The 25205-nt window shown below is 41.4% G+C and overlaps 1 protein-coding gene across 5 annotated transcripts in view; it reads left to right on the top strand.

Moving 5' to 3' along the window:
• Positions 1-25205, top strand: part of CREBBP (CREB binding protein) — a 95071-nt gene that overhangs the window by 53749 nt on the left and 16117 nt on the right. For 2 of the 5 annotated variants that reach the window (XM_057372405.1, XM_057372401.1), the window contains 18 exons: positions 1760-2002; positions 2617-2716; positions 3180-3326; positions 3776-3893; positions 6427-6619; positions 6725-6778; positions 7979-8103; positions 8673-8861; positions 10329-10748; positions 11359-11538; positions 11766-11952; positions 15787-15905; positions 16036-16275; positions 16730-16818; positions 21710-21790; positions 22515-22571; positions 23802-23879; positions 24369-24436. In XM_057372405.1, coding sequence (XP_057228388.1) covers positions 1760-2002; positions 2617-2716; positions 3180-3326; positions 3776-3893; positions 6427-6619; positions 6725-6778; positions 7979-8103; positions 8673-8861; positions 10329-10748; positions 11359-11538; positions 11766-11952; positions 15787-15905; positions 16036-16275; positions 16730-16818; positions 21710-21790; positions 22515-22571; positions 23802-23879; positions 24369-24436 — 2688 coding nt within the window. The remainder of the gene's footprint in view (positions 1-1759; positions 2003-2616; positions 2717-3179; positions 3327-3775; positions 3894-6426; positions 6620-6724; positions 6779-7978; positions 8104-8672; positions 8862-10328; positions 10749-11358; positions 11539-11765; positions 11953-15786; positions 15906-16035; positions 16276-16729; positions 16819-21709; positions 21791-22514; positions 22572-23801; positions 23880-24368; positions 24437-25205) is intronic. The other 3 variants (XM_057372403.1, XM_057372402.1, XM_057372406.1) reach the window with 3 other exon arrangements.

Here is a 25205-nt window from a genome sequence, read left to right as displayed (position 1 = left end):
GGTGTTTGTCCTAACTTTTCTGCAGAAATATCATCCTCTAACAAGCTGGAATTCTTATTAGCTCCTGGATAATCTGTGCTGTCACAGCAGCTTCTGAAGTCTTCTGAATGCCAGGGAGCCACAAGTTTTGTGCTATTTAACCTTCCTATTCCTTGGCTCGCAGTAGTGTAAAGGCATCTTTCTCCTTGATTGTGATTCCAGAGTGCTGCGTGCAACTCCAGTGAGGAATTCGTATAGTTGCTCTTTAATATGTCTTCTTTTTTTTTWAATTAAGCTGATAGGATCTTAATCAGCTTCTGTCTTTGTTTTTAAACTCTCTTGGAAGTGATCAGTGAGTTCAAAAGTTATTGAGTCTGTCCACAGAGTGTAAGTATACATAAACCTTAATTTCCATGGTAATCCCAGTGTTTAAAATACTGTGGATTGTCCTTCGGGGAAAAAAAAGGATTTTTTTTCTGGGGCTGCTTATTCAGGAGAGGGAGATATCTGAGTATATTTATTTGTAGCTCTTTGGCAAATGAAATCAAATTGATTTCTCATCTGGAGAGGGAAAAGTCTGGACTCTGCAATGTGTGTTTTCTCTTGGGTGCAAGCTGGAAGCCTCAGTATCTCTTTCAGTGATTCTCTCAGTTTCCATTGTGGGTAAGGATTTAAGCAAGCCTGGATAATGCTGTTAATGTCTCAAAAGGCTTGTTTTCATGACTTTTTTATCTAACCACGTGCGCCTGCTAATATTTCAATAAAACAGTTATTGTTGCCTAAGTTAAGAGCCATTACCGTAGCTAAGTTTAGCTCACACATTTGTAATGCACATTACGTATTTCATTACTTGAGAGGGAAAATGTGAAGGAAGTGTTACTTCTACCRGAGTCTTGGTTATCAAAATGCAGTRTCTCTGGGCTGAAGGTTGTACTCCATGGTACTGCTTAGAATGGCAGTTAAAATGAGAACCAGAAAGTGAAATTTTACTCACATCTGGATTAAGTAAATACTRCTTTTCCCTGTTGCTCCCATTTCCTGTCTACAATGGAAATGACTCTTCCCTGCCTTTGTGTGGTGGGAGAGGTTGGTTGGTTGTGGTGTCCATATAGGTGAATGAATACCTAAATATTGTATAAATTATTTTCTAGGGTTCAACCCCTTTCTGACTCTCCAAATTATTTTAGATTTTTGCCAGTACAATATGAAGCTCATCAGGGTTTTTCATATCTCTGAGTRACTTGGGATTTTAGGTAATTTGGCCTTCAGAGGATTCATCTGATGACTGCTCGCAATGAAAATTTCTACCAACAGATCTTCAGTATTACCTTTGTGTCCAAGGACACAGTGTTTCTGCTGAACTCAGGATCTCTGTTCTGGAGCCAAATATTTTGACCTAAAATGGGATTGATGGGAAAGAGGGAAGTAGAGGAATTGAATTTTTTTCCCCCCTTAGTTTACTGTCCCAAGCATGAAAATCCTATTTAGTTTTGTATAGGAGCCTATACTTCATATCTATTGCAAATAATTGTGGTATCACCTGCCTGAAATTCAGAGCACTTCTCTTTAGACTGCATGGATTAATAGCCAGGGTGGCTTCTGTCCTGTAGAATCAAAGGCTGAGTTTCCCCACTTGGCATCTCTGGTGTTGTTCTGTCCTCTGGCAGAAAAATATCTGTATCATAGACTATGTGCATGTTCTGGTGACTCTTGGCATGACCGCTTTTACTCTTTATCCTCATCGAGTTTTAATTCTCTCTTATCCTTTCTCATTTTATAGCCCTTTTAGGGTCTCCAGCTGGTGGAATCCAGAATTCCATTGGTTCTGTTGGCACRGGCCAGCAGAACACTCCATCGCTAAGTAATCCCAATCCAATTGACCCCAGCTCCATGCAACGAGCCTACGCTGCCCTTGGGCTGCCATATGGCAACCAGCCCCAAACACAGCTGCAGCCCCAGGTCCAAGGCCAGCAGCCAGCACAGCCTCAGGCTCAYCAGCAAATGAGGACCATTAATGCACTGGGTAGGTGGAGAAGATACAAAAAAACCCAAAAGTGTTATAATAATTGATGTTGACTTTTTAAGATAGTCTGGTATTTTGTTTGGTCAGAACGGTGACTGTTCATGTTGATTAGTAAGTTAAAAATACTCTATTTATATACACTACCATTCATTTACATTTGAATGTTAGAAAGTTTTGAATATATTGCTTTTGCCAGATAGCAAGAGCTTTAATTTCTTTTAAAATATAGCCCAAAGCTTGTCTGAGGTGATGAGAAAGARTTGGTGAAGGATTTTGGTTTAACAATTGTCACCTGTTCTAACAGGCAATTCTGTCTCAAATACTACTTTCTTTTTCATCTAAATTGTTAYTATTACCTTCTTTATAGCTTATTGATCTAATCCTAAGAGTTTATAATTTAAAAATTTAATAGACTCGTTTTTGTAGTTCAGACTGAAAGTAACTTCATTCTATAAATAGGCACGTATGTGCAGCACAGCAGCCCTTGTTATAAAAATACTTCACCTGATACACTGCTGCTTTTGTTAGCCAGGTGKGTCAGTAAAGTGTAGTTTTGTCATATTATTGTCAAAATAGTGAACTGTGTGCCAATGATGTTTAATTCTGTCCCAAAGGAGCCAACCAGATGAACCTTTCTGCAGGAGGAATAACAACAGACCAGCAACCGGGTCTAATTTCTGAAACTGCTCTTCCAACATCCCTTGGGACAAATAAGTAATGCACACATTTTCATTCTTGCTCAATTAAACATTTATCTACATGCTTATGAACGTAAATAAAGAGGATGGTTTAAAAACTGATTGTATTGGCATGGACATGGTCAGTCACGTGTGCAGCTCTGCTCTTCTTTCCTGTTTCAGTTCCAGAGCTGTCACTTTGTGCCTCCTGAGAGCCCCACAATATTTATTGGTTTTAAATGAATTCCCAAAGGAAGAATGTTTTGTATTTTTAAGTTTATAGTTGTGATTCTTTACTATTCACACTGTGCCTTGTAAACTCTTGAGCTTTGCTACTTCAGGGGTTGCAGTTTACTGATGCCAGAATTTCACTTAAAAATATTTTATGCAATAACTAAAAGTGATGAAACAAACAATTCAAAAATTACTTCAGGCATCAAACCTATGACAAACTCTGCATTCTGGTACTCTAACAATTTCCCTTTTTTTTTTTTTTATAGCCCACTAATGAATGATGGCACAAACTCTGGCAATGTTGGAAACCTCAGCTCAATGCCAACGGCTGCACCTCCTTCGAGTACCGGGGTAAGGAAAGCATGGCATGAACATGTCACTCAGGACCTGCGCAATCATTTAGTGCATAAACTGTAAGTATTCACCAAGGCTGCCTTTTTCCTCTATGTTTTTAAAGAATTTCAATGCAGTAGTTCTACTGTTAAGCTGAAAAGAAAGTTATCAGTACTGGTTCTCAGGTGCTCGGTTACTGAGGATAAGTTGTTGCCTTTCATCCTCTTCTTCAGTTCGTTCTTCATGCTCATTAAGGWGTGGGCATAAAATTAGTTTCTGTTGCTAGTAAATTTGCTCTGCTGTGATGAACAGRTATTTAGACTCCAGACTGTAAAACTTCACTTTATTTTCATCATTGGGTTTGCTTTAATCTTATAAGAAATAGTAAAATTCTACTTTCTAAACAATTTTGATATACTTTTACATATCTGTTGAATAAGGGAGCATCCAGGGTGATTATCATAAAGCTGTTTTGATTTCTGAGTTTTTCTGAAGATTTTTTTCTACTATTCTTCCTCCTTCCTTGCAGTGTCCAAGCCATCTTCCCCACTCCTGATCCAGCAGCACTGAAGGATCGTCGCATGGAGAACTTGGTGGCTTATGCCAGGAAAGTGGAAGGAGATATGTATGAATCTGCTAACAGTAGGGTAAGTTGCTTCAGTCCAGCATGTTAAAGAACAGCAGCATCACAAATCTTTTAAGTGTAAAGAAAACCATAGAGAATCATTTCACTGCTGTCTTCATGAGGGAAGTCATGTTTTCAGTCTGTGGCAGTATTTGTGGAGTCCCAGTCCGTATGATTCATGGCACTCCAAGTTAATTGATGCCCCTCAGCTCTAGACACCATCACACCTATCCCTACCTGCATCCTCCTGAAAGTGTGACTGACATGCACAAAGCTTTGAGTGCAGGTTACAGATCTTGATGTTTCCCTTACTGACTTCCTCCCTTTTTAGAAGTCTTCATAAGCACTAGTGCATCTTCACCACTGGAGGTTTCTTCTAGGGCCCAGTGCTGTTCCGCTGCCTACCTTCCACCTGCACTACTGGAATTAGTTCTCWACTCTGCAGGAATGGTTGAGCTAAGACATAAGAAGTCCCTTTGCTTTCCTTGGGCATGAGAAGAAAGAATTCCTGTTCTAGTTAATGATTTTTGCTTGTCTGCATAGAGGTGTCAGTTTAAATCTCTCTTACTCACAGGGAGCAAGATTGACAGGCTGAGGATATGTCATGGTGGTAATTCTACCCTAAAGGAACTAATCTGTGAAAGTTTTCATTTGGGAAAATACGACGTTAGTAATGCCAGTAATAACAGCCCGTGAGATCCTACCTGATCAGAAGCTTGAGATCCCTCTTTAAGCAAGGGAGGAGTATCTAAAGAGACGAGTTAGCAGCATTTCAGGAGAYAATGATCCAGTCAGACACTTCTGCCCTTCTCAGTCCATCTCCCAGAAGAGCTGGAGATGGAAATACAGRTTTTATTTCCCAGAGATGAACAGGCAGTAGTCATAGTACTGCTGTTGGTCAGTGACTTCATTGTATSCTTGTAGCCACCAGAGGTTTTTACAAGGAAGCCTTGGGTGTGCTCACCCTTGGTCACTCTGGCAGTTTTAGATTCCAATTTTAGATAGAAAGAGGATTTCATGATCATACCTGGGTGTCTAAATACCTTCCAGCAAGGATGAGCATAGTAAACTCCTGACTGTAAAATTAAGTGTCTTTAGACAGASGAACACCCAGAAGTTTCTTTTCTTCACCCCTCCAAACAGCTGTCAGAGCCTCGTGACCAGAAGTTTCTGTTACTGGAATTCATCTAATGCATTTGGCTCCAAGTAGCAAACTTGGAAGAAGAGAGTAATTCAGAATGTGTTAACGATGCCGTGAGGAATTGCATCCTTCTTTTTGAGAAGCTTCCGTTCTACTTTGACATTGAAAAACATATTAGTGAGAGGCATCATTTTAAGGAGTTTAATGCTGTTCTAGCAGTGTGTGCTCCTTGTGAACGTAGCCTTTTCAGGAATCTTTGCAGCAGGAAAGCAGAACAATATTAATTTTACAAGTAGGAAATTACAGCTGAAGTGGCTTGAGCAGGAGAAGGGGACGGGCTGTAGAACTTTGAAACTGGACAGCAGAAAGTGTCTGCATTATTTTTGAGAAACTCTGAGGGGAGAAGTGACCTAAAAACCAAGGCTTTATATTGCCTCTCTGGACTTCCTTAACAAGACTGCTGAGAAACATGCATCTCATATTAAGTTTTGTGAAATTAATTCAATTCTGTTGTAATAACAAATTCTGGTTTTGATGACAGTTGAMTAAGGCCAAAATGATTGTGGGCAAGCATCTCTCAACCTGTGCTCTGCGTAACCCTGGCTTTTAAGAGCATACTGACCCCACCAAAGAAATATAGTCTTGGGTGTTCGTGGGGTTTTTTTTGCCTTAAACAGTTGCATYATCTCRTGCACTTGGCAGATGTGTGTCCAGAAATTCCTGACAAGCTAAATTGTCTATATGGTGTGCACTGTGACTGTCTTATTGGATCTGTTGGCAGTGTGGGTTGAGTAAAATGGATTTTTCATCTTGAACACATGTAGTATTTACTTGTCTGTGCCTGTGGACTATTTTTCAATGAATTTTCTCTATTCCKTTGAGGTTTTGTCTGGTTTTGTTTATCCCTTGCCATGATCATTGATAGACGCTTTAGAAAAAGAGCAGTTCCTTTCTTTATGCAAAAATTGATCTGTCCTTAGCATCTGTCTCCTGRAAGTGTAACAGTGTGCTGGGAATACCTTTTTCTTTTGTCTGTGAATTAGTGGAAATGTTTATTGTGAAAATAACATTTAAAAATCATTAACACTTTGAAACTAAATCACAGCTTCTTGGGTTTTGTTGAAGCAACAGAGAACTTCCAGCCCTCTCCTTTGTCTGCTCATTTACTCAGAGTAGGTATGAAGGGTAGCCATAAAGCAAGTGTTATTTCTGGAAGCCTTTTTTTTTCCTTTTCTGCATTAAAGCAGTTTTAAGACTGTCCCAATTTAACAGCATTCTGAAAATAGGAATTTCTTTTTCAATTAGGCAGGTGTATACATCATGAACAAAACAAAAAACCTAACCAAACCAGGTGATGGTATTCAGGTAGACTGAATGCTGATGATGCTCAGTATTTTMTTTTGTTTCCTTTCAGGATGAATACTATCATTTATTAGCAGAGAAAATCTATAAGATACAGAAGGAGCTGGAAGAGAAGAGGAGGTCTCGTCTCCATAAACAAGGGATGCTGGGGAACCAACCAGCCTTACAGACCCCCGGGCCCCAGCCCCCAGGGATTCCCCAGGTGGCTGCTGCCATGGGCCAGGCACAGCCTGTCAGGCCACCCAGTAAGTGCTGCTGGAGCTGCCTCTGCTTCTCAGGAGTCTTTGGGCTCAAATCCCGAGGTTTTATTTTAAATTGGCTTTGCTGACCACCCTTGTGTTGTGTTGCAGATGGGCCTATGTCCATGCCAACCGTGCCTATCAGTCGTATGCAGGTTTCTCAAGGTATCTATGTTTTCCTCTCTAATTGCCATTTGTGTGTTCAGAATTGTAAGGGGAGGTGGAGGGAAAAGCTGATTTTATGTTGGGGTTTTTGGTGTAGGGATAGAGGAACTACTGGGTCTGGCTTTTTTCAGCATCGTTCTTTGTCGCTGCTCTGTGTGTCAGTGCAGTGTTAACAACGTGTACCCAGCACTTTGCTGGGGATTGGGAATTAATTCAGTGCTTCCAAAGAGAGGACAGCTCAAGCAAGAATACTGTGGATAATCTCATTTGAAATACTGTAAAGGGGGAAGGACGTTGGCATGTTTTCATCAGTTAATTAGCCAAAAATACACCTGTAGCTGGAAACACAGCACATTAGTCCTAAAATCTGTGTAGCTAATGATACCCTTTCTTGATTTCTGATGCAAAGTGCATCTAAAAAAGCCTTGGAGCTTGTTCACAGCACTTGTCATTGCTCACTGAAGCTGCTATGAGCTCATGGATGTGTTTTTCTGAAAAATGTAAACCCATGACTTTTAGGTGCTTCAACTTCTTCCAAAAAGTGTCCTCAGTTATTTTATTTCTTGGTTCAGAGTTAGAACTAAGTCARAACCTGTGTTGAAATGTCCTTGGGAAGTTAAATCCTTTTAAAATTCATTTAAATAGGAGAGCAAATTGATAGCAAGTATAGCTCCATAATTACAGCTTTAGACAAGTTTTTTTGAGGGATTAAATATTTTTTTTATAAAAAGCACAATCCCTGTTAAAGCATTTAGCCAGCTTTTGTCCTGATTTGAGGCTTGGAGTTGCCTTCACACATACAATATGTATTTTTATCATATTTACTTCAACCATTTCAGTGAGCCCTAAATAAGACATTGCTGTTTCAAAGCAAGTGCCTGATTTTAAGAAACCATCCCAAGGTATTATTTATAAATAGCATCCTGTCTCTGCAGATCATCCAACATCCTCTGCAGATTGTCTACTCTTCATCTTTTGCATTTAATTTTTTTTAAGASACCAAAAATTGTATTTCACCCTAACTAGTATTGTTCTAAATAGTCTTTGCATCCTGATTTGTCTGTTAAGTCAAATAACTAGAAGATAAAGTGTAGGGCGGTCAGATTTCAGTCATAATAACTGTTAACTTTATAGTAGCATATAGATCCATCAATTCTGCTGACTTGTTCCTAATGAGTTGTTTTGGGGGTGCATTTGCAGGAATGAATCAGTTTAACCCCATGTCCATAGGGAATGTACAGATGCCCCAAGCACCGCTGGGACCGCGGGCGGCGTCTCCGATGAACCACCCGGTGCAGATGAACAACATGGGCGCCGTGCCCGCGGTTTGTACCCCCCTCCCCACCCTGCCCAGCACAGCCCCAGCCCAGCCCACACCTCATCCCCTCTGGAAAGGCCGAGTCACAGAGCAGTGCTGCAAATTGGGGGATAATTTCATGGGAACACAGTGAGGCTGACAGGCTTTTAGCGAGGCATTTGTTTTCAATATTTATACCAACCAGACCTTTGGAGGGGTACGTGTCACAGGTACAGACGGTGGAAGAGCACCTACTGTCTTTGCAGTAATAAACCTCCTTTGTTCCTCCATGAAAACATGTTTTTGTTCTTTAGAAAAACAAAAATATTTTCAGTTTCCCTGGATTCTCTCTGTCACCCTAGAGAACAAAACAGAGTTAGCACTCTGAATATTACCTGTTTAAAAATAACTCCCTCGTGAATGAAGTGGAACAAATGCTGAAGTTATAGGCATATGCCCACTTCCAGTTGGTGTAATTAAGCCAGTTTTTCTTTTATTTTTTGTCCTATATTTTGATTGATTTCATTGAGGGTATTTTCCTTTGTTGTGCTCCGTAATACTAAATGGTAATTAGTTAATCTGTGTGTTGATTTTCAGATGGCAATGTCTCCTTCCCGAATGCCTCAGCCACAGAACATGATGGGAGCTCATTCCAACAACATGATGGGTCAGGCTCCTACCCAGAACCAATTCCTGCCCCAGAACCAGTTCCCAGCATCCACTGGAGCTATGAATGTGAACAGTGTGGGCATGGGTCAGTCAACAGCCCAGGCAGGGGTGGCACAGGTGAGATGGATTCTTTAACATTTATTTACTCTGAATTATTTTACTCTTGATTTTTTACCTTATTTATCTTTGTTTATTTCTATTTCTGTATCCATTTTTGGATGTAATCACCCCAGCTTTGGGGGATCCTGGGTTACATCTGCCTTCTTCAGCAGCTCTTACATAACTTATCGACATCTGTTAATGGGGGCGCAACGCCCTGCAATTCCTCATTTAAATCCTTTAAAAGTGCATGCTGACAAGATTTTTAGGGGAAATATCAGAAATCAGTATGGGATGTCTTATGAACATATGTTTTGTCTCTGTGTGGACCCAAGTAGCTAACTTTAAATCTAGGATTATAATGAAGTGGTTGGGGAAGGTCTTCTAAAGTTTGCTTGAACTTCTCTGCTTCTGGAGAGAAAATTGTTGGGTTTTTCCTGTAATATTTTTCTGTTGCAGTGGTGGTCAGTGAAGTAGCAGCTATGCTTATGACGCCTAAATATCTTCCTTTTCCAGAGGGRAAGGCTTGTTGTTTAGCTCAGAGCCTAAGTAATTCAGGCTAGTTGAGACCTCCAGAGTTCTGAGAGATTACTTAGATCAGGTTATGAAAGGCTGTGGAGTCAAGTTTGGMATATATTCAGGATGGAGCATCCATAGTTTCTTGGGCCCTGACTCAGTTGTTTGATCACCTTTGKGGTGAACATTTTTTTCACAATGCACTTATGTCCATTAAACTGACCCTGTACAATATAGAATATAGAATATTCTATATTCTATGCCTATAGAATATAGGCAATATAGAAGTGTGTTTTAAATYTGAAACCTCATCTGCAGGAAATTAACTGATTTGTATTTCTAAGATAAACATTTACATTTGAGGATGGAGTATTCTTTTTTATCACCAGTTATCTGATGCAATCTTTAGTAAAATGTATCACTTAAAGGTTTAAGTACATCTCGAGTACTTTATTGTTGCTGCTCYGAAAAACAAATCCCTGGTTTTCTGAAGCATCTTGAGCAGTTTAATTAGAATGAAAAAGAAAACTGAAAGACCCCTCTTATGTCTTGCTCTGTGCAGCAGCAGCAATAAATGTGTTGACCTGCCCTCTAAATCAGAGCTGCCTCATAGTCCTGGCCTAAAATGGGTATTTGCTCAAAACCATTTTGTGTCGAAGCCTGACCTTTGCCCAGCTAATGGCACAATTTAGAGGCTGCCTGTGGGTTTCTGTGTTACTGGGATTGTGAGGATTCCCTCTCTATGCCAGTGGAATTAATGCAGGACGTGCATGGCACAACTAGGTCTGGGAGAAAGGTCCTTGAGAGCTGATGAGAGCGATGACAGAAATCGGAGCAGTCACTTGCAGCAGCAGCATTTGCGGCTGATCTCCTGCTTACACTTACAGGATCCTGTCAGAGGAGGCTTCAGGGCTGTGATTGAAAGGATAAGTGTGATTGCAGGCTCTGTAAGAYTCTCTCTCTCCCTAGCAGGGGCAGGTTCCCAGTGCTGCTCTGCCCAACTCCATGAACATGCTGGGACCGCAGAGCGGGCAGCTGCCGTGTCCCCCGGTGACCCAGCCCCCCCTGCACCAGACCACACCTCCCGTGTCCACTGCTGCCGGGATGCCACCAATGCAGCACCAGACWGCCACGGGAATGACTCCTCCCCAGCCAGCAGCACCCACCCAGCCATCAACGCCGGTCTCGTCCTCGGGACAAACTCCGACTCCGACGCCGGGTTCTGTGCCCACGGCCACGCAGACCCAGAGCACCCCCACGGGGCAGACTGCRGCCCAGGCCCAGGTGACACCGCAGCCACAGACCCCTGCCCAGCCCCAGTCTGTGCCAACCCCACAGCCAGCCCAGCAGCAGCCAACATCTGTGCAGGCACAGCCACCTGGCACTCCAGTAAGTACCAGCCTGTCCCCTCTGCCTTGTGCCGTGACATCCCACGAGTGTCCCTGTGTGTAGCACCATGTCCTGAATGTACRGAGCCCATAGCTGTCCATAGCTGCTTCTGCTTTAGACCAGAGGGTTGCTTAGAGATGTGTAAAATTTGTGTGTTCAGATGTTCTCAGCATCGTGTGAAGGAGGGGGGGTTGAATGGCTGAACTGCTCAAAGTWAAATTGGCAGCAGTGTGCAGAAAGATGAGGTGTAACAGGCCTAATGTTCSATTTGGCCACAATCAGAATCTTTTCTGATCCTCAGATTTGCATAAATTTTTTCTTTTAAGRTACAGCCAGGGCAAATGCACATTTCAAGGAATGTACAGTGTTTTACTGGGCAGGTGTTTTCTCTGTAAAAGAAGCCTCTTTGGGGCAGAGCTCTTCCTTGGCTTCTCCTCTGTAAAGCAGAGTTATTTAATGTGTAATATCCAAACTTGGCTACAGTGACCTGTATCCATGTTCTGCACTGTTGTGGAATATCATCTCATGTCTCTTTTGTGCTGTTCATTTTTAGTAAAGGAAAATATTTCTATATATGCAGTGTCTTTCTTTTGTACTGTTTTTACAACAGCTATCCCAGGCAGCAGCTAGTATTGATAACAGGGTCCCCACCCCTGCCTCAGTTGCTAGTGCTGATACGAATTCCCAGCAACTAGGACCAGATGCACCAATGCTAGAAAGCAAATCAGAAGTTAAAACTGAAGAAACTGAGCCAGAGACTAGTGAGACACAAGTGGAAGCTAAGACTGAGGTAAATGAGATTCTCTACAGCTTAAMTGAAAGCAGTGATAGATATAAAAGCACTTAATGATGTGTCTGACTCGGTGAGCTAAGGGGCGAGAGGAGGGTCGTTACTGCAAAGTAACTCCTGAGGAAAGCCATGGATGGAAAGTGCTTCAACAGTCTCAAAGTGATATTTTGGTGCCCAAGGTTTGGGTTGTAGATGTAACAGTACCTCTCATTACGTCCTTTCTTAAGGTGGAGGAGGATTTACAAGGCACTGCGCAAATAAAAGATGAAACAGATGGACCAGAACTGAAACAGGAGCCAATGGAAATCGAAGAAAAGAAGCCTGAAATTAAAGTAGAGGCTAAAGAGGAAGAGGAGAGTGGCAGTAATGGAACCACTTCACAATCCACATCACCGTCTCAGCCCCGCAAGAAAAGTATGTGTATGAAAACTGAGTTCCCTTGTGTGCTTTGCTTTCACTAACATTTGTTTGCCACRGTCTCAGTTCCTGCTGGGAGGTCTGTTTCACACTTGTATTTCCAGCACATGGAGCTCTGAGAAATCAATACTCTGTAACTTAATTTTGAAAGTAGGATTCCTTTAATGTTTCATGAATCAGGTGAGAAAAGCAAGTCATTGTGCCCTTGATCTCAGCAGTGCCTGCCCAGAAGGACCAAAGCAGTAAGGCAGTGATTGCTGGAGGAATTAAATACATAAATCCCTCCGTGTACATCTTGGTGCTCTTTCAGGAGAGCTCAGTGTAGATAAGAGTGCTTTCAGTAACCAAGGATATCCATTGCTTTTCTTCTCCTGTTAAGAGGTTGYACACACCASCTTTATCCTGAGTTTTGTCGGTCASTTTTCTGAGAATCAGGCACTTGAAGTCTCCTGAACCTGTGTTCCTCCTASAGGCTGGACTGCTGCAAGAGGCTTTACATTAATTTTAAAGCCCTGTGTTTTTAGGACTTGGAAGTTTTAAGTGTAGTGTTCATTTGCTCAGCAGTCTCTTAAAGGAAGCTATAGTATCAGGACAGATTGAGGTGTGACTGTATCTGTACTCAAGGAAATTTCATGGTGTTGAAGGTTATATAAATGATTGGGTGCCTTGTGTTAGTAAGAAATAAATAAATAAGTTTATTAAAACAGAAATAGATTTCTTCAGTTGCAGTGCAGGCTTTGTGGAAGGCTGCAGAATAAGTTTTTGGACTCAAAAACCTTAGCAGTTTTGAGACCTCTGTCTTTAGGTATCTGCRTTACTGCGGTGGTATTTCCTTGTGGTTAGTTGTTAGTTTTCAACTAAAAACTTGCATGCTGCAACTGTCYAAAAAATTTAGATCTCCTGGATGTACTTTGGGTTGCATTTCATTACTAACCATAACCTTTTTGTAATAAGTCCCCATAAAACATATTTCCCTGTAGATTGATGTTTTCTGCTGGCAGCAGGGTGGGCACCCAAATGAGAGTGAGCTGCAGAACCAACTGGCCAACCTTTTCCAACCCAAATGTGAACAGGGAGCAGAGACTTTATTAGCATTTCTGAGCCAGTGATATTCCCAGTGGAAGGAATCACTGCTGCCTGTTAGGAATGTGCTTGYACAGGGAAGGCTGTTGCAGAGTCASTCGGCAGAAGCTGTGCCTGGTTCAGGCTGGGTCACCATGTATTCCAAAAACTCCTTTAGTGACACAATTTTATCCTGGAAGTTTTGTCACCCAGTGACTGTGTAGTACAAGGCACGTGCAGTGTGGGCAGGTACAAGCACAGAYAGGAGTTTAAATGGTGACATTTTCTCACCAAGGGGTTTGTTCAGTTTTAATGCAATGTTGGTATTAAAATGCTGAATAAACCAAGGGGTGTTGGAGAGTAATTACTGCCAAGTGTGCTGAAGGGTTAGGTGATATTTTAAAGCTACTGAAGAGTCTGATCAAGAGTTTGCATGGGTTGAAAAAATATTGGAAACTTTTCCTCCTTCCCATGCAGGCAGATTCCTGAGGGGCATCCCACAGTAACCTGGGATGTAGCAGGCACTAAGGGGGAGTGCCATCAACTGTGGTACAACTTAGCAAGTCAGAGCCCTATTTTGCTTTATTTCTGCAAATCTAATGTGAGCAAGAAAGGGAGATGGTGGTTCCTTGCCCCTTCCCTTGCAGTCTCAAAAAACCCACTGKAATATTCATTTGAGCAGCTCCTCTCCTTGTGGGGGGCAGCTTTAATTTGACCTTGAAGAGGAGTTTTGCTCATTTCTTCACTTCTTTGTTAGACATAATGGAAAACTTACAAGAGCTTGGGTTTGAGGTGTCTCCAGGTGTATTGTCCTTGTAATTTTGAAGATGTCTACCTTTATGAATTTTCTCCTTAGTAATCACAAGCAGGCTTGGCTCTGAAAAAAGCAAAAAAATTTAAAAGGTAGCATTGTACTCTTCTTTGGTGGATTATACGTCATCGTGAGTCAGGCAAAGATCCCATTTTATTTTACCACCCACACATCCAAGACAAAATGGGATAACTGGATGCCAGCTCCTTACAAAAGTCTTCAAGCTACCAGAGGAGAGCTGAGAGCATTTAATTTTGGAAAAAAAGGAGAGAGGGAAAAACAAAACTTTCTTGTAAAATCCGTGTACAGGGAGATGCTGTGATGAAATGTGCTGTTATTAGTCATAATCCTTAGAGGCAGAGCAGCTGAAGATGAAGACAGCTTTTCTTTATGTTTTTAGGTAAAGTAATAAATTGAAATAATAACTGGATTTTCATTTTGATTTTTTTTCAAACTTCAAAATGAAACTGGGTTATAAACTTTATAAGCAAAGATAATTAGACTTTAAGGAACTTGGTAAAAGTCACGCTGAATCTCTGTAGTTTGAGTTTACCATAAGATTGGATTATTTTGAAAGATACTGTAGCTTAGTGATATGTTATTATGGGAGAAAATTCTAAAAGCAGTGTGAAGCAGGTAGCCAGAATACATTATTAAAAGGTGCGTTTTGACCTTAATAGTTCATTAAAGGAAATAATTCAGATTATCACATTATGAACTATCTGAATCAGAGCARTAGASAATWYACKTCCTCATGAATGGATTTTAATATTWMTTTCTGTCCTCRAAAATCCCATAGTATAATGTATAAGAGTTGTCTATTAAACTTTGGGAGTGTTTARTAGGAAAAAGTGCCCTCATGTATGGTATTGATAAATATGGAAGAGAATTGCCATTTTATTGGGACTGAGATTGTTGCAACAGCTTATCATGCAACCAAAAGTGTCAGCTTAATTTCTTGTCTTGCTTTTTTGGTGTTTACTTTTTTAAAATCATAGGTTTTGAAGTAGATATCCCAAAAAGCAATTTGTATCATACCAAAACACCATTTGCGTGAGAAGAGCAATGATCAACCTCAAAGGGGTCACTGAACCCTGTTGATTCAAATGCTTTTAGCAGAATTAATTGCTCCATTTTATTGRTATCRTTCTCRTTTCTTCCAGGTAGATAAATATTAGATGCCATCCTGCTTTCCTTAGTTGTCTTCTTTTCTCAATAATAGGCATTCTTCCCTATTTAAAGACACTGTTCCTAAGGAAATAAATTTAATTACACTGCTGAGATGTTCAGAGAGCTCTCCAAGTTATCATTATTTTTCAGAAAATGTATTGCCTTTTTTTGTCCTTGTCATCCACTCCTGAAAGAATCATGGCTGTTGCCATGCCACTGTTGCCAAGTGGTGGCATAGAAATCTGGAAGTATTAACACTTTCAAAATCAATTAACGATCCATCAGACCAGGACTGTTTGTACACTRTGGCCAGGAAAATTCCTATGCCAGCTCTCAGGACATCTGGTCACTCTCTGTGGAGCTGGCTCTTCATCCCTGTCCACTGCAGTGGGTTTTACTGGAAGAATCTTGGCTTGGAAATAGCAAACAAGGTTAGAAGGGAGGGAGGGAAAATTATGCTCAGTCTCTTCTTTGAGGAGAAAAGATTCATTCATGTAGAAACAATTGATTTCATTTGMTTCTATGTAAGTTTTGAGGGGGTTTTTAATGGAATTTGTATCATTATGGGCTAGAGTTGTTCCCATCTCCCTATTCTGGAAATATCACCTGCTGGATCTGAGTAAATACAAGGCTGTGGTTGTCTCTTGTACGTGAGATTTTGCCTCTAATCAGGAAATCCCCATGCAGAGTTTTATCTTAACATTGTTCTTTATATTTTTTTAAAGGGGARTCAAGAGATTAGGAAATGTGGAGGGCAATTTTCTTACCTTTCTGATTTCCATTAACAGTTTTCAAGCCCGAGGAGCTGCGCCAGGCTCTCATGCCCACCCTGGAAGCTTTGTACCGGCAGGACCCAGAGTCTCTTCCTTTCAGACAGCCTGTGGATCCCCAGCTCTTAGGGATTCCGGTGAGTTGGCATTAAAAAAAACCCATAAAATATTCTTCTGTTTTCTCTTTACTCATGTAAACATTTTCCCTTTTTCTCTTGGACATTCTGCAAACCTCTTAAAAACGAAGGCTTTTGYGTGTCTTTGCAGGATTATTTTGACATTGTGAAGAACCCTATGGATCTGTCGACCATCAAACGCAAGCTGGACACGGGGCAGTACCAGGAGCCCTGGCAGTATGTGGATGATGTGTGGCTGATGTTCAACAATGCCTGGCTCTACAATCGCAAGACTTCCCGGGTCTATAAGTTTTGCACTAAACTGGCAGAGGTGTTTGAGCAAGAGATCGACCCTGTCATGCAATCCCTGGGCTACTGCTGCGGGCGCAAGGTGGGTGTCCCAAGAGCCCAGCTGGAGGCAGCAGACAAAGCTTCAGCTTAGGACACTCTTCTTTAAAAATAGAAATACTGAATGGAAGGGCTGYTAAAAGTTTGGCTTTAGTATGAACACGTTCAGAGCTAGAAAAGGTCAATAGCATCTCTGCTCTTGTGTTATTATTGTTGTATTTTCGACCCTCAGAGAACACCTACTGTAGTGATAAGTAATATTAAAATGCTCCCCTTGCTTCCCATGTCCATAAAGCAGGGGCTCATTGGGTCAGCTGCTTTTACAGTTAATGATTCTCACCAGATTGAGAGGGCTGTGCTGGTACATTCACAACAGCTGGAAAAGTGTGCTGGCCATGACAGTGTCCTGTGATAGCCACAAGTGTCAGGTTGGATTAATAAATAGCTGCTGAAGAAAGGCCCCCATTGTAAAGCTGCTTTTCTCCCTTGTTTTGCAGTATGAGTTCTCTCCCCAGACCTTGTGCTGCTATGGCAAGCAGCTGTGTACTATTCCCCGGGACGCTGCCTACTACAGTTACCAGAACAGGTAAGTCCTTGAGTSCAGTTTTTTCCCCCTTATTCAGGAATTGAGCTCTCCTTTGACTTCTCTGTGCATACAGAGGATGAGGAGGATTATTAACTTTTGCTTTCCTTTGTCAGCCAAGTCAGGGAAAAGTTCTTTTTTTRATYTTTCCATGCTGTCCTTTTGCAGGTGACTCTTTGTTTTCCTGCAGTGTGAGGCACACTGTGCTTTAGTGCTTGCTCTTAGCCAGGCTGCCCCATGCAATGCTTCAGTGCAGGTCAAGTTGTCCATGTTTTCCATAAAATGAGGAGCAGGGCTTGCTGCAGGGAGAAAGGTAGAACTGCAGAAAGGCACTGAGAAGTCCTGGTACCTTGTTTGGGAGAATTGGGAAAATATGCAGACTTTTATTCAAGTTAGAACCAGTTTGCCAAGTTAAGGGTACAGTGATTGATTGTAAGACTTATATTTTCCCTTCCTAGTCATTGCTTAGTTCTATTTAAATTAGCCTGGAAATGGCATTAAAAACCACCCAGACACTCCATGAGAAGCTGTGAAAAATCAAATTTCTCTTATTTTTAAATTAATTTTAGGATTTGATGTTTCTATTATTATTAAACAATTAGTTRGATTAGTTTCCCATTTAATGCTTAAATCACCAGTGTTTTAATAACAAAGCAAACTCAAAACTTKGCCTAAAGTTTGATTTCTTAGATGATGTGTGTCTTCCCCCCTGAATCAAATGCACAGTATAAATGGGCTGAGACAAAAGCTTTGTTTTAAACAGGGAAAAGGAAGTTTTGAATTACCTTCCAGAGGCTTGGCAGCTTCTAAGCCTTGCCAGCTGTGAAGTCACAGAACCAAATCAGACATCCAGCATTTGTATTTAGTCTTTTTGGGCCATCCCTTCTCTCCAAACACACTCTGAGAAGCTTTCAGCCTGTTGAGCCCCACACTGGAGCAGCACAATGTGGGAGAGAAAAACGTGGCATCCCACCTTGTGTGGAGGGTCTGGGTGGCCTTTGAGAGGCAGAAAGTATTGACAGGCAGGAATAAATTCATGRGCTCTCATATAAGGCTTTATACAGCCACTGTGAACTCTGAAAAGTCAGGCTGAAGAGAAATAAAGCAATTAAAATGTATTTAAAGAGACAGTTCAGTACTTCCGTTAGGGAAAAATAACCCTTAAATGCCATCACTGCTGGTAGAATTTTAAATTGTTTTTATATTCTGCATCCATGTTACGCATTCTGTATTTGGAAAGAGCAGTAACTTCAAATTTAGTTGAAGAAAAGCTCCGTCTTCTTTCAATTCCACCTTCCCAATTTAAGTTTGTGTTAAACCATTTGAATTATTCCATGGAAGGCAATGTTGGTCTCTAGCAAGAATTCTGGGATGGATGAAGCACAGGGTTGCTGCAATATTTTGGTTTCTAGCCCATTATAAATGGGAGAGTCCATTTAAGTAATGAATTTCTGCTCATCCAGTTGGCCTTGAGTAGAGGTTTGGGATTTGAGGTGGGTTTGAGTTCAGGAGGAATGTGAGGTTTTCTGTTTCAGGCCAACTAAATGAAGTGATGATTGGAGCTTTGGATTGGGGCTTTTAAGAAAGTATTTCTAAAGATTGATCACCATATTGTTAAATATTAGTCCATTTGCATAGAAAGCCCCAGTTCATCAGCTCTAAACCACTCAAATKTCCTGTGACAGTGGTCTTCAAATCTTAGGTGTTCTTAAACAAGTAACAAATAAATGAAAAGTAAAGTCCATGCTTCCAGCAGATCTCTAATTGGTCAAATGGTCTTGAATTTTCTGTGCACAGAACAGGCAAAATTGGATGCAGTTAAAGTCCAGTATATCACATGACTAAATTACAACAAAGAATATTTAGTCACCATTGAACAAATGAACTCGGGCACTACAGTTCAATGATTAAGTTAATTATTTGGTATAGAACTGTTTAGATTCCATAATAAGGCACAAATTYAGGTTAAAGTGTTCAGAAAATGTGCTTCACGTGTGAATATCCAGTTGAGAAAACTGAGTGGTGTTTCATGTCAGTCCTGGCATCCAGTTTTAATTTAGAATTGCCTTTGAATGCACTTAATTACAGTTGGGAATTCACCTGTTAATGCCAAGATTGAGCWTTTTCTGGACTTTGGTACTGAACCATAATGTTGTTCTTTGATAAATGGGAGTCACCTGAACAGTCTGCATTTGAAAAGCTTTTCATGTTTGATGTGTTGCAATAAGTACATTCTTTGGGGTTTCTATGGCTGTTGTAACTAGAATATTGTATGTTTTCTGTGGGGTTTGCTGGATATTTGTGGTGGCATGCAAAAGGCAAAGCTCTGTTTCTGAGGATCCATATCCATAATAAGTTACAGCTATTGCTTCACCTTGGTTGTTTTATGGACAAATGTTCATGATCTTTAGGTGATTCATTTTCACTGTACTTCAGTTTTTATTTCCTCATTTTAATATCATGGATTAAAGCTTAGAGTGCTTTGAAAGCCCATAAATTATTCTAAAAATGGATCAGAATTAACCTTTTCTAGGACTGTATAAATGTAGCAAGTTATTAATAGGAGCCTTGGCCATGGATTTTTCTGGCTAYACTCTCCTGTATTTGGGTCCTCCTGATGTTCAGTCTTTCCCAGTCTTCTTAAAATGATGACTACCTGTRTTAGTAAGGAAAATGATCAGTGGTGGGGGTTTTGATTTAAGAAAAGTTTAAAGAAGCAYATTATATGAAAAAAAAAGATATGAACAATCTGTGGAAGGATATAAAATTCCAAATTTCTTACTTWTGGGTTTCTAAGAAAATTATTAGATATTATATTATCAGTTTAGGGGTGGGGTGTGAGGGGCAAGGGAAGTCAGTGGAAATGAGATGTGCAGTGTCTGTACCCACTCGGAAACACTCCTGTGGTATTCCTCTCTAATAACCACAAGGTTTTTATTATTCYCAATCATTACAAATTCATGGAGTACATTTGTTTTCCTCCTGGCCTTGCTCTGTTGCATTCTCTGTTTCCAAAGCCTGGTTTTCCTTGGGAGGGTGAAATGTTTAATGCCAGTGGAGCTGCCCCAGGAGGAGCTGGGTGCAGTTTACGTGGGGTGGGCTGGCAGTCCTGGCAGATGATTCCATGGAAGTGTCAGTGTGGTTGCATTAACTACAGCAAACCACCCCTTTCCCCTGCGAGCTGGTCCCACAGCACGGGCAGGACTCTCTGCTGCAGCAGTTCTGGCTCCTGGCTGCCAGAGCAGCCCCCAAAGCAGGACCAGGAGGGGTTTCCAGGCTCCTGARTTGTGCTGTGGGACTCCAGCCCGGGGAGGGACCATGGAGCATCTCCTCTGCCTCCCCGGGCTGGCCCCGCTGTGTCCCAGCAGGGAATTCTGATCCATCCCATTCAGTGAGTGCCTGCCAGTGCCTTTTGTTGTGTCCAGGATGGCACAGCCTGGGAGATCTCTGGGGTTTGGGGTAGTTTAGGTGTGCAGGGTGTGTCTGAAGGGGCAGAGCTGCCACATTGATCAATCTCCATGAGTTGTTGGTTCATTGTGCCATTGAGCCTCCTCGGTGCCTCTGACACTCCCCATCCCCACGGCTCTGGTGTTTGAGTACTAAACCTGCGTTGTTCTGTGCTGCCATCGCTGCTTCCACTCTCTCACTCTCCATAAAGCTCCTTTATTTTGATGATCCTTTGTGGCCTTCCTGCGTTTTACAGCTGTGGCCTCTCTGTTACCTTTGTTCATGTGTGAATTCATATTCTTTCCAAACATTAGCCTCCTTTTTTTTTTTTAAATGACCCTAACAACTTTGGTTCCAGTTCATCTGAAACAAATGAAAAAAAAAGAACCGCCAAAACCCTTCCCCAAATCCATGTAACTTTGATTTTATTTTATTTTTTCAAATGCAGATTGTATTTTCATAGAGTTGCATTCCAGTTTACTCAGCTTGCTTTGGTAAACTGCASAATTGTATTTGCTGAGTATTACTTGGATTGGCTCTTGGTCTGGTGACCAAAAATTGTACCTAGCCTCATATTCAATTTGTAAAGCTTAATTAATTCCACATCTTTAATGTACCTGATAAATATATTGTATGTATGTACAATATTTCATGTTGTTCACATATATACATATATTGTATTTATATAGATAAATGGCTGGAAACTCTGACCCATAATTGCATTTCTGTTAAATGTTTGTCTAGAGTATGGATTTGGTTTCATTTATATGAAAGCGTATTAGCTGAGCAATTGGTCACATTTAATCTTGCACTCAAATTTTGAATTTAATGTTTTTATAGATTTTTTTTTCAATATGAAGTGTTTCTGCTTTTGCAGTTTTGACTCACAATCAGTAAATGCTTTCAGCATATTTCCTAATTACTTAAATCTGTAATAATTGTGTCCTTAAAGCTTTTTGACAGGCTCCCTTTTACCCAAAGAAAACTCAATCAGTCACAAGCCTGGAATCAAAGAGCATTTTTTTTGCCTGAGCGATGCAAATCAAATCCAAATTCTTAAATTTGAAGCCAATCCAAGCGTAGCTCTTGGTGGCTACTCCGTGAATCCTCCCCAGATTCGGCATTTGAGGCCCGACACTTGTTACGATGTGTAAAATGAGACCGAATGCTAATCTGTGCTTTGCCTTGGCTTTCTGCTCTGTGTTGTCTTGGTGTTTGCGTCTTACCTCTTACGTCTGTGCTGTTTGTTCCCTCCCCTGTTCTCTAATCCTGCCCTCCCCTCCCTCTGTGCCTCCTCATTGTCCACACTGACCCATCAATCAACCAACAACGTCCCCCCTTCCGTCGTGCTCCTGGTGATCTGCCCTGCCCTGGTTGGTGGCTCCGTGCTTGGGTGGCTGTGTTTGTGCTGGACCAGCTCACCCAAATATGGCCTTCTTGCTGACAGGTATCATTTCTGTGAGAAGTGTTTCACTGAAATCCAGGGGGAGAATGTCACCCTGGGTGATGACCCTTCCCAGCCTCAAACGTAAGTTGCTTCSTTTCCTCTGTATCCTGACTTGGAATGGGGGTGGGGGGTTTTGTCCTGGTTTGGGAATAAAACCCAAAACCCTGTGGTGGTATCTGGGGGGGAAATGCCCTATTCYTTCCTAACATGAGATTTATAGGGACAGGATTAAAAGCTGTTGCTGTGTTGGGGCTTTTACTCTGCCCAGCACTGCTGCCTGTGTCCATCTGAGCTGAGCATTCCTGGGGGTGGCAGACCCTGGGTAATGTGCTTGGAGGGGAGCAGTGGAAACTCTGTCAATAAATGTCACTAATCCATCACTTTTTCTAATGAAAACCTTCCATCAGATTCTTATATCTCACCTTTTGAAGTTTAAACATAAGCATCTTTTGTTTATAAATCCAAAGGCTTGCCTTTAACCTGTCCAGAAAAGTAAGACTCAGGGAATACGAGCAGTTTCGAAGGTGGCTGCTTTAATGACAGKAGCTTCCCTTGTTCTTTATGTTTGTTAGTTTATGTGTAGACTTGGGTATTTCTTGCTTTWAATTTAGGCAGAAAGTGAAATGGAAAAGTATTTTCTGTAGCTTAAAATGAAATGAACCGAATTGCTTGTTCTGACTAGAAAATAAATACTGAAGTGCTTTCTTCAGACTTGAGGTTTGCTGCAATTCAGCAAAGCATGATATTGTCTCAGCCTCTGATRTAAGGGTGCTACTGAGCTTTCATATTAACTCTTTGCCTCTAGAACCATCTCCAAGGATCAGTTTGAAAAGAAGAAAAATGATACCCTGGATCCAGAGCCGTAAGTACCAAGTTGTTGTTTTTCTTCCCATAATCTCGCTGCTTCTACTTGTCCTTGAGCCAGCGGGGCAGAAATGGGGCAGGGAGTAAAGAACTCTTCTGTTCCCCCATCCCTGCCCAMACAGGCTGCAGAATCTTTCCCTAATATTCATGGCACAACATCTAAAGTTGATGTCTGGTTWGAGCCCTGAGTCGGAGCCTGTTCCAGAGACAGTTCCTGGTTCTGTGATTTGGGTAATTCCAAGGGTGTGCCCTGCCAGGCTCTGCATAGGCTGGGAATGGCCCTTCCTCCTCCAGAGCCTTTCACCCYGGGCTGTGCATTCATGGGGCACTTCTGCATTTTCCTCCTGTGGTTCTRAACCCCATTTTTCTCTTCACTGAGTGCTGAGCCCACCCAAAGGCCAAGGCACCATGTGTTTCCCTTGGGAGGTTCAGGGGAAGCCCAGCTGAACTTCTCAGGAGCACTGTCCTGCTTTCCCTGCAGGAGAATTTTAGCATCCTGCTCCGTGTTCTCTGGCAGCTGGAGACACAACACATTTTGATTCCTTTGCTTATCTTTACAAATACTAAACAGGGCTCCTCCCTAGGCCTGGAAGGGTGGACTGAGATAGACCCCAGTGCATTCAGCTTCTTAACCTACACTGCACTCTGGACTGGGAAAACCTCTAACAGTTTTCCCATCCAAAAAAAGAATTCTGACATACTATTTGACCAGCAAACAAAAGATGAAAACAAGACTATAGCAGAGTCATGCAGGCCAAGACACGTTAATACATGTTTTTGGCAGGGTGGTTCATGAATGACTAGTTCTTACRTTTACAGTAAGTTGAGCAACCATTTATTCAGCTTGTGGTTATTGCAGCAATTCAGAATTAAATCTGTGGAGGTATTGTTGAGGATTCTGTGAAGCCGGAAAAATTCAGGACTCTGCTTAGAAAAAGGATAGAAAAGATCCAGAAAAAGTTGTATATGACAGCCCATTTCAGATTTTCAAACTAGAACATTTTGCARTTTATATATAGGTGTGGATGTATATATATAACTTGCACGTGGATTGATAGATGTACATCTGAATCTATTCTGAGTAATTTTTTTAACTGACACATAAATTGGGCCTGGTGAAGTTGATTCAGTTCTTATCAGAGGATTGGCAAGTCCTTCTTTCGTGCTGAATTCTGGAAAGTTACCTACCTAATACCAAAAGTGATTTGCTGCTGTTTTTTCTCCTCAGGTTTGTTGACTGCAAAGAATGTGGTCGGAAGATGCACCAGATTTGTGTGTTACATTATGATATTATTTGGCCTTCAGGGTAAGAGATGTTTGTTAGTTTTTTACCTCTTGTGTAATAAGGCCGATGTAGTCTTTATAATTAAAGACTTTCTGCCTTTGTTCTTTAATATGTGGCTGTTGCCTTTTCAAGACCTGGATACAAAGGGACGAAACATTTCTAAATAAAAKATTTTTGTGTGTGTTTGGGGTCTTWTTTCAGTATATTGAGATGAAAATGTGCATATTTATCCACACAGATCTGTGTGGTTTCTTTCTAGCTCTTAAACAAGGGCAGCTGGCTGGAGGGRAGTTGGTGTGCACAGAACACAAATGCAGGTGTAACTGCTTGGCAGAGYTAACCCAGCTCATAAAGGCTTTAAATCCCTCCAAAATTGAGTGATACAAGCTGTTCAAAGCCGGGGAAAAATATATTGCACTCTGACATTTAAATTACATGTTCAAACATTGGGTTTAAGCTCACCAGTAATGGGTTTATGCTAAATTTTTGGCTTTTTTTTTTCCTCAATAGGTTTGTCTGCGATAATTGTCTGAAGAAAACTGGTAGAACACGCAAAGAAAACAAATTCAGCGCTAAAAGTGAGTTTGGWATTTCTGTTTTTATCTTCAACATTCATCTTCTCCCTGCCACMTCTAATGGGTTTTTGATGGAGACTTTGTGTTGTCATGACAGACAGCACAGGAACATTTGCAAAATGGGAGCAGCATAGCCCGAGGCTGTCASAATTTTAATCAACATTTTAAAGCTCTGCTGTTTATGTGGTCAGTCTTGTTGCTGCTTGAGGTGTTTGGCATCTTTGTCCTTATTTTTCTGGGGTTAAAAGCAAAAGGAGGGAGAAAAAGAACAGGAGGAGCGCAAGGCTGTGTGCACTTCACTGGCTGCATTTTGCCAGGTGTCCATGAGTGTTGGAGCTGTGGTGAAATTACTGTTCCCTCTGTCACCTCTGTGCCCCCTTCCACTAACAAACTGTGCTGCAGTTCAGGTGCTGCTGCCAAGCACCAAAGTGTTGGGAGAGATTTTCCTGCCTCCAGAATGGGTGGTGGAGCAAGAACTGAGTAACTCAWCCCACTGGGTGCCCTTGGCAGTAACCACTGCCATGGTCTTGTAGAAATGGGCACTAAAGAGAGGGCAAGATGATGCCAGGTGTGGTTGTCTCAGTCTCTACAATCCTTAAACAGGGTTCTCTGCAGACATTTGACATCAGAGAACATAATTGGGTCATTTCTATTCATGCCCATGTTTRGTGGGGGAAGAGAAGGGACTGGTGTTGGAAATGCAGAGTCARTGCAGAGAGCAGCAAAATAAAGTGAGTGTAGACACCGAGAGGGTGATTCAGCCACTRGAACA

Source organism: Malurus melanocephalus, unplaced genomic scaffold (genome assembly GCF_030028575.1).
Source record: "Malurus melanocephalus ecotype Western Australia unplaced genomic scaffold, MMel_1.1 scaffold_170, whole genome shotgun sequence".
NCBI lineage: Eukaryota > Metazoa > Chordata > Aves > Passeriformes > Maluridae > Malurus > Malurus melanocephalus.
This window is presented reverse-complemented; position numbering and strand designations above follow the sequence as displayed.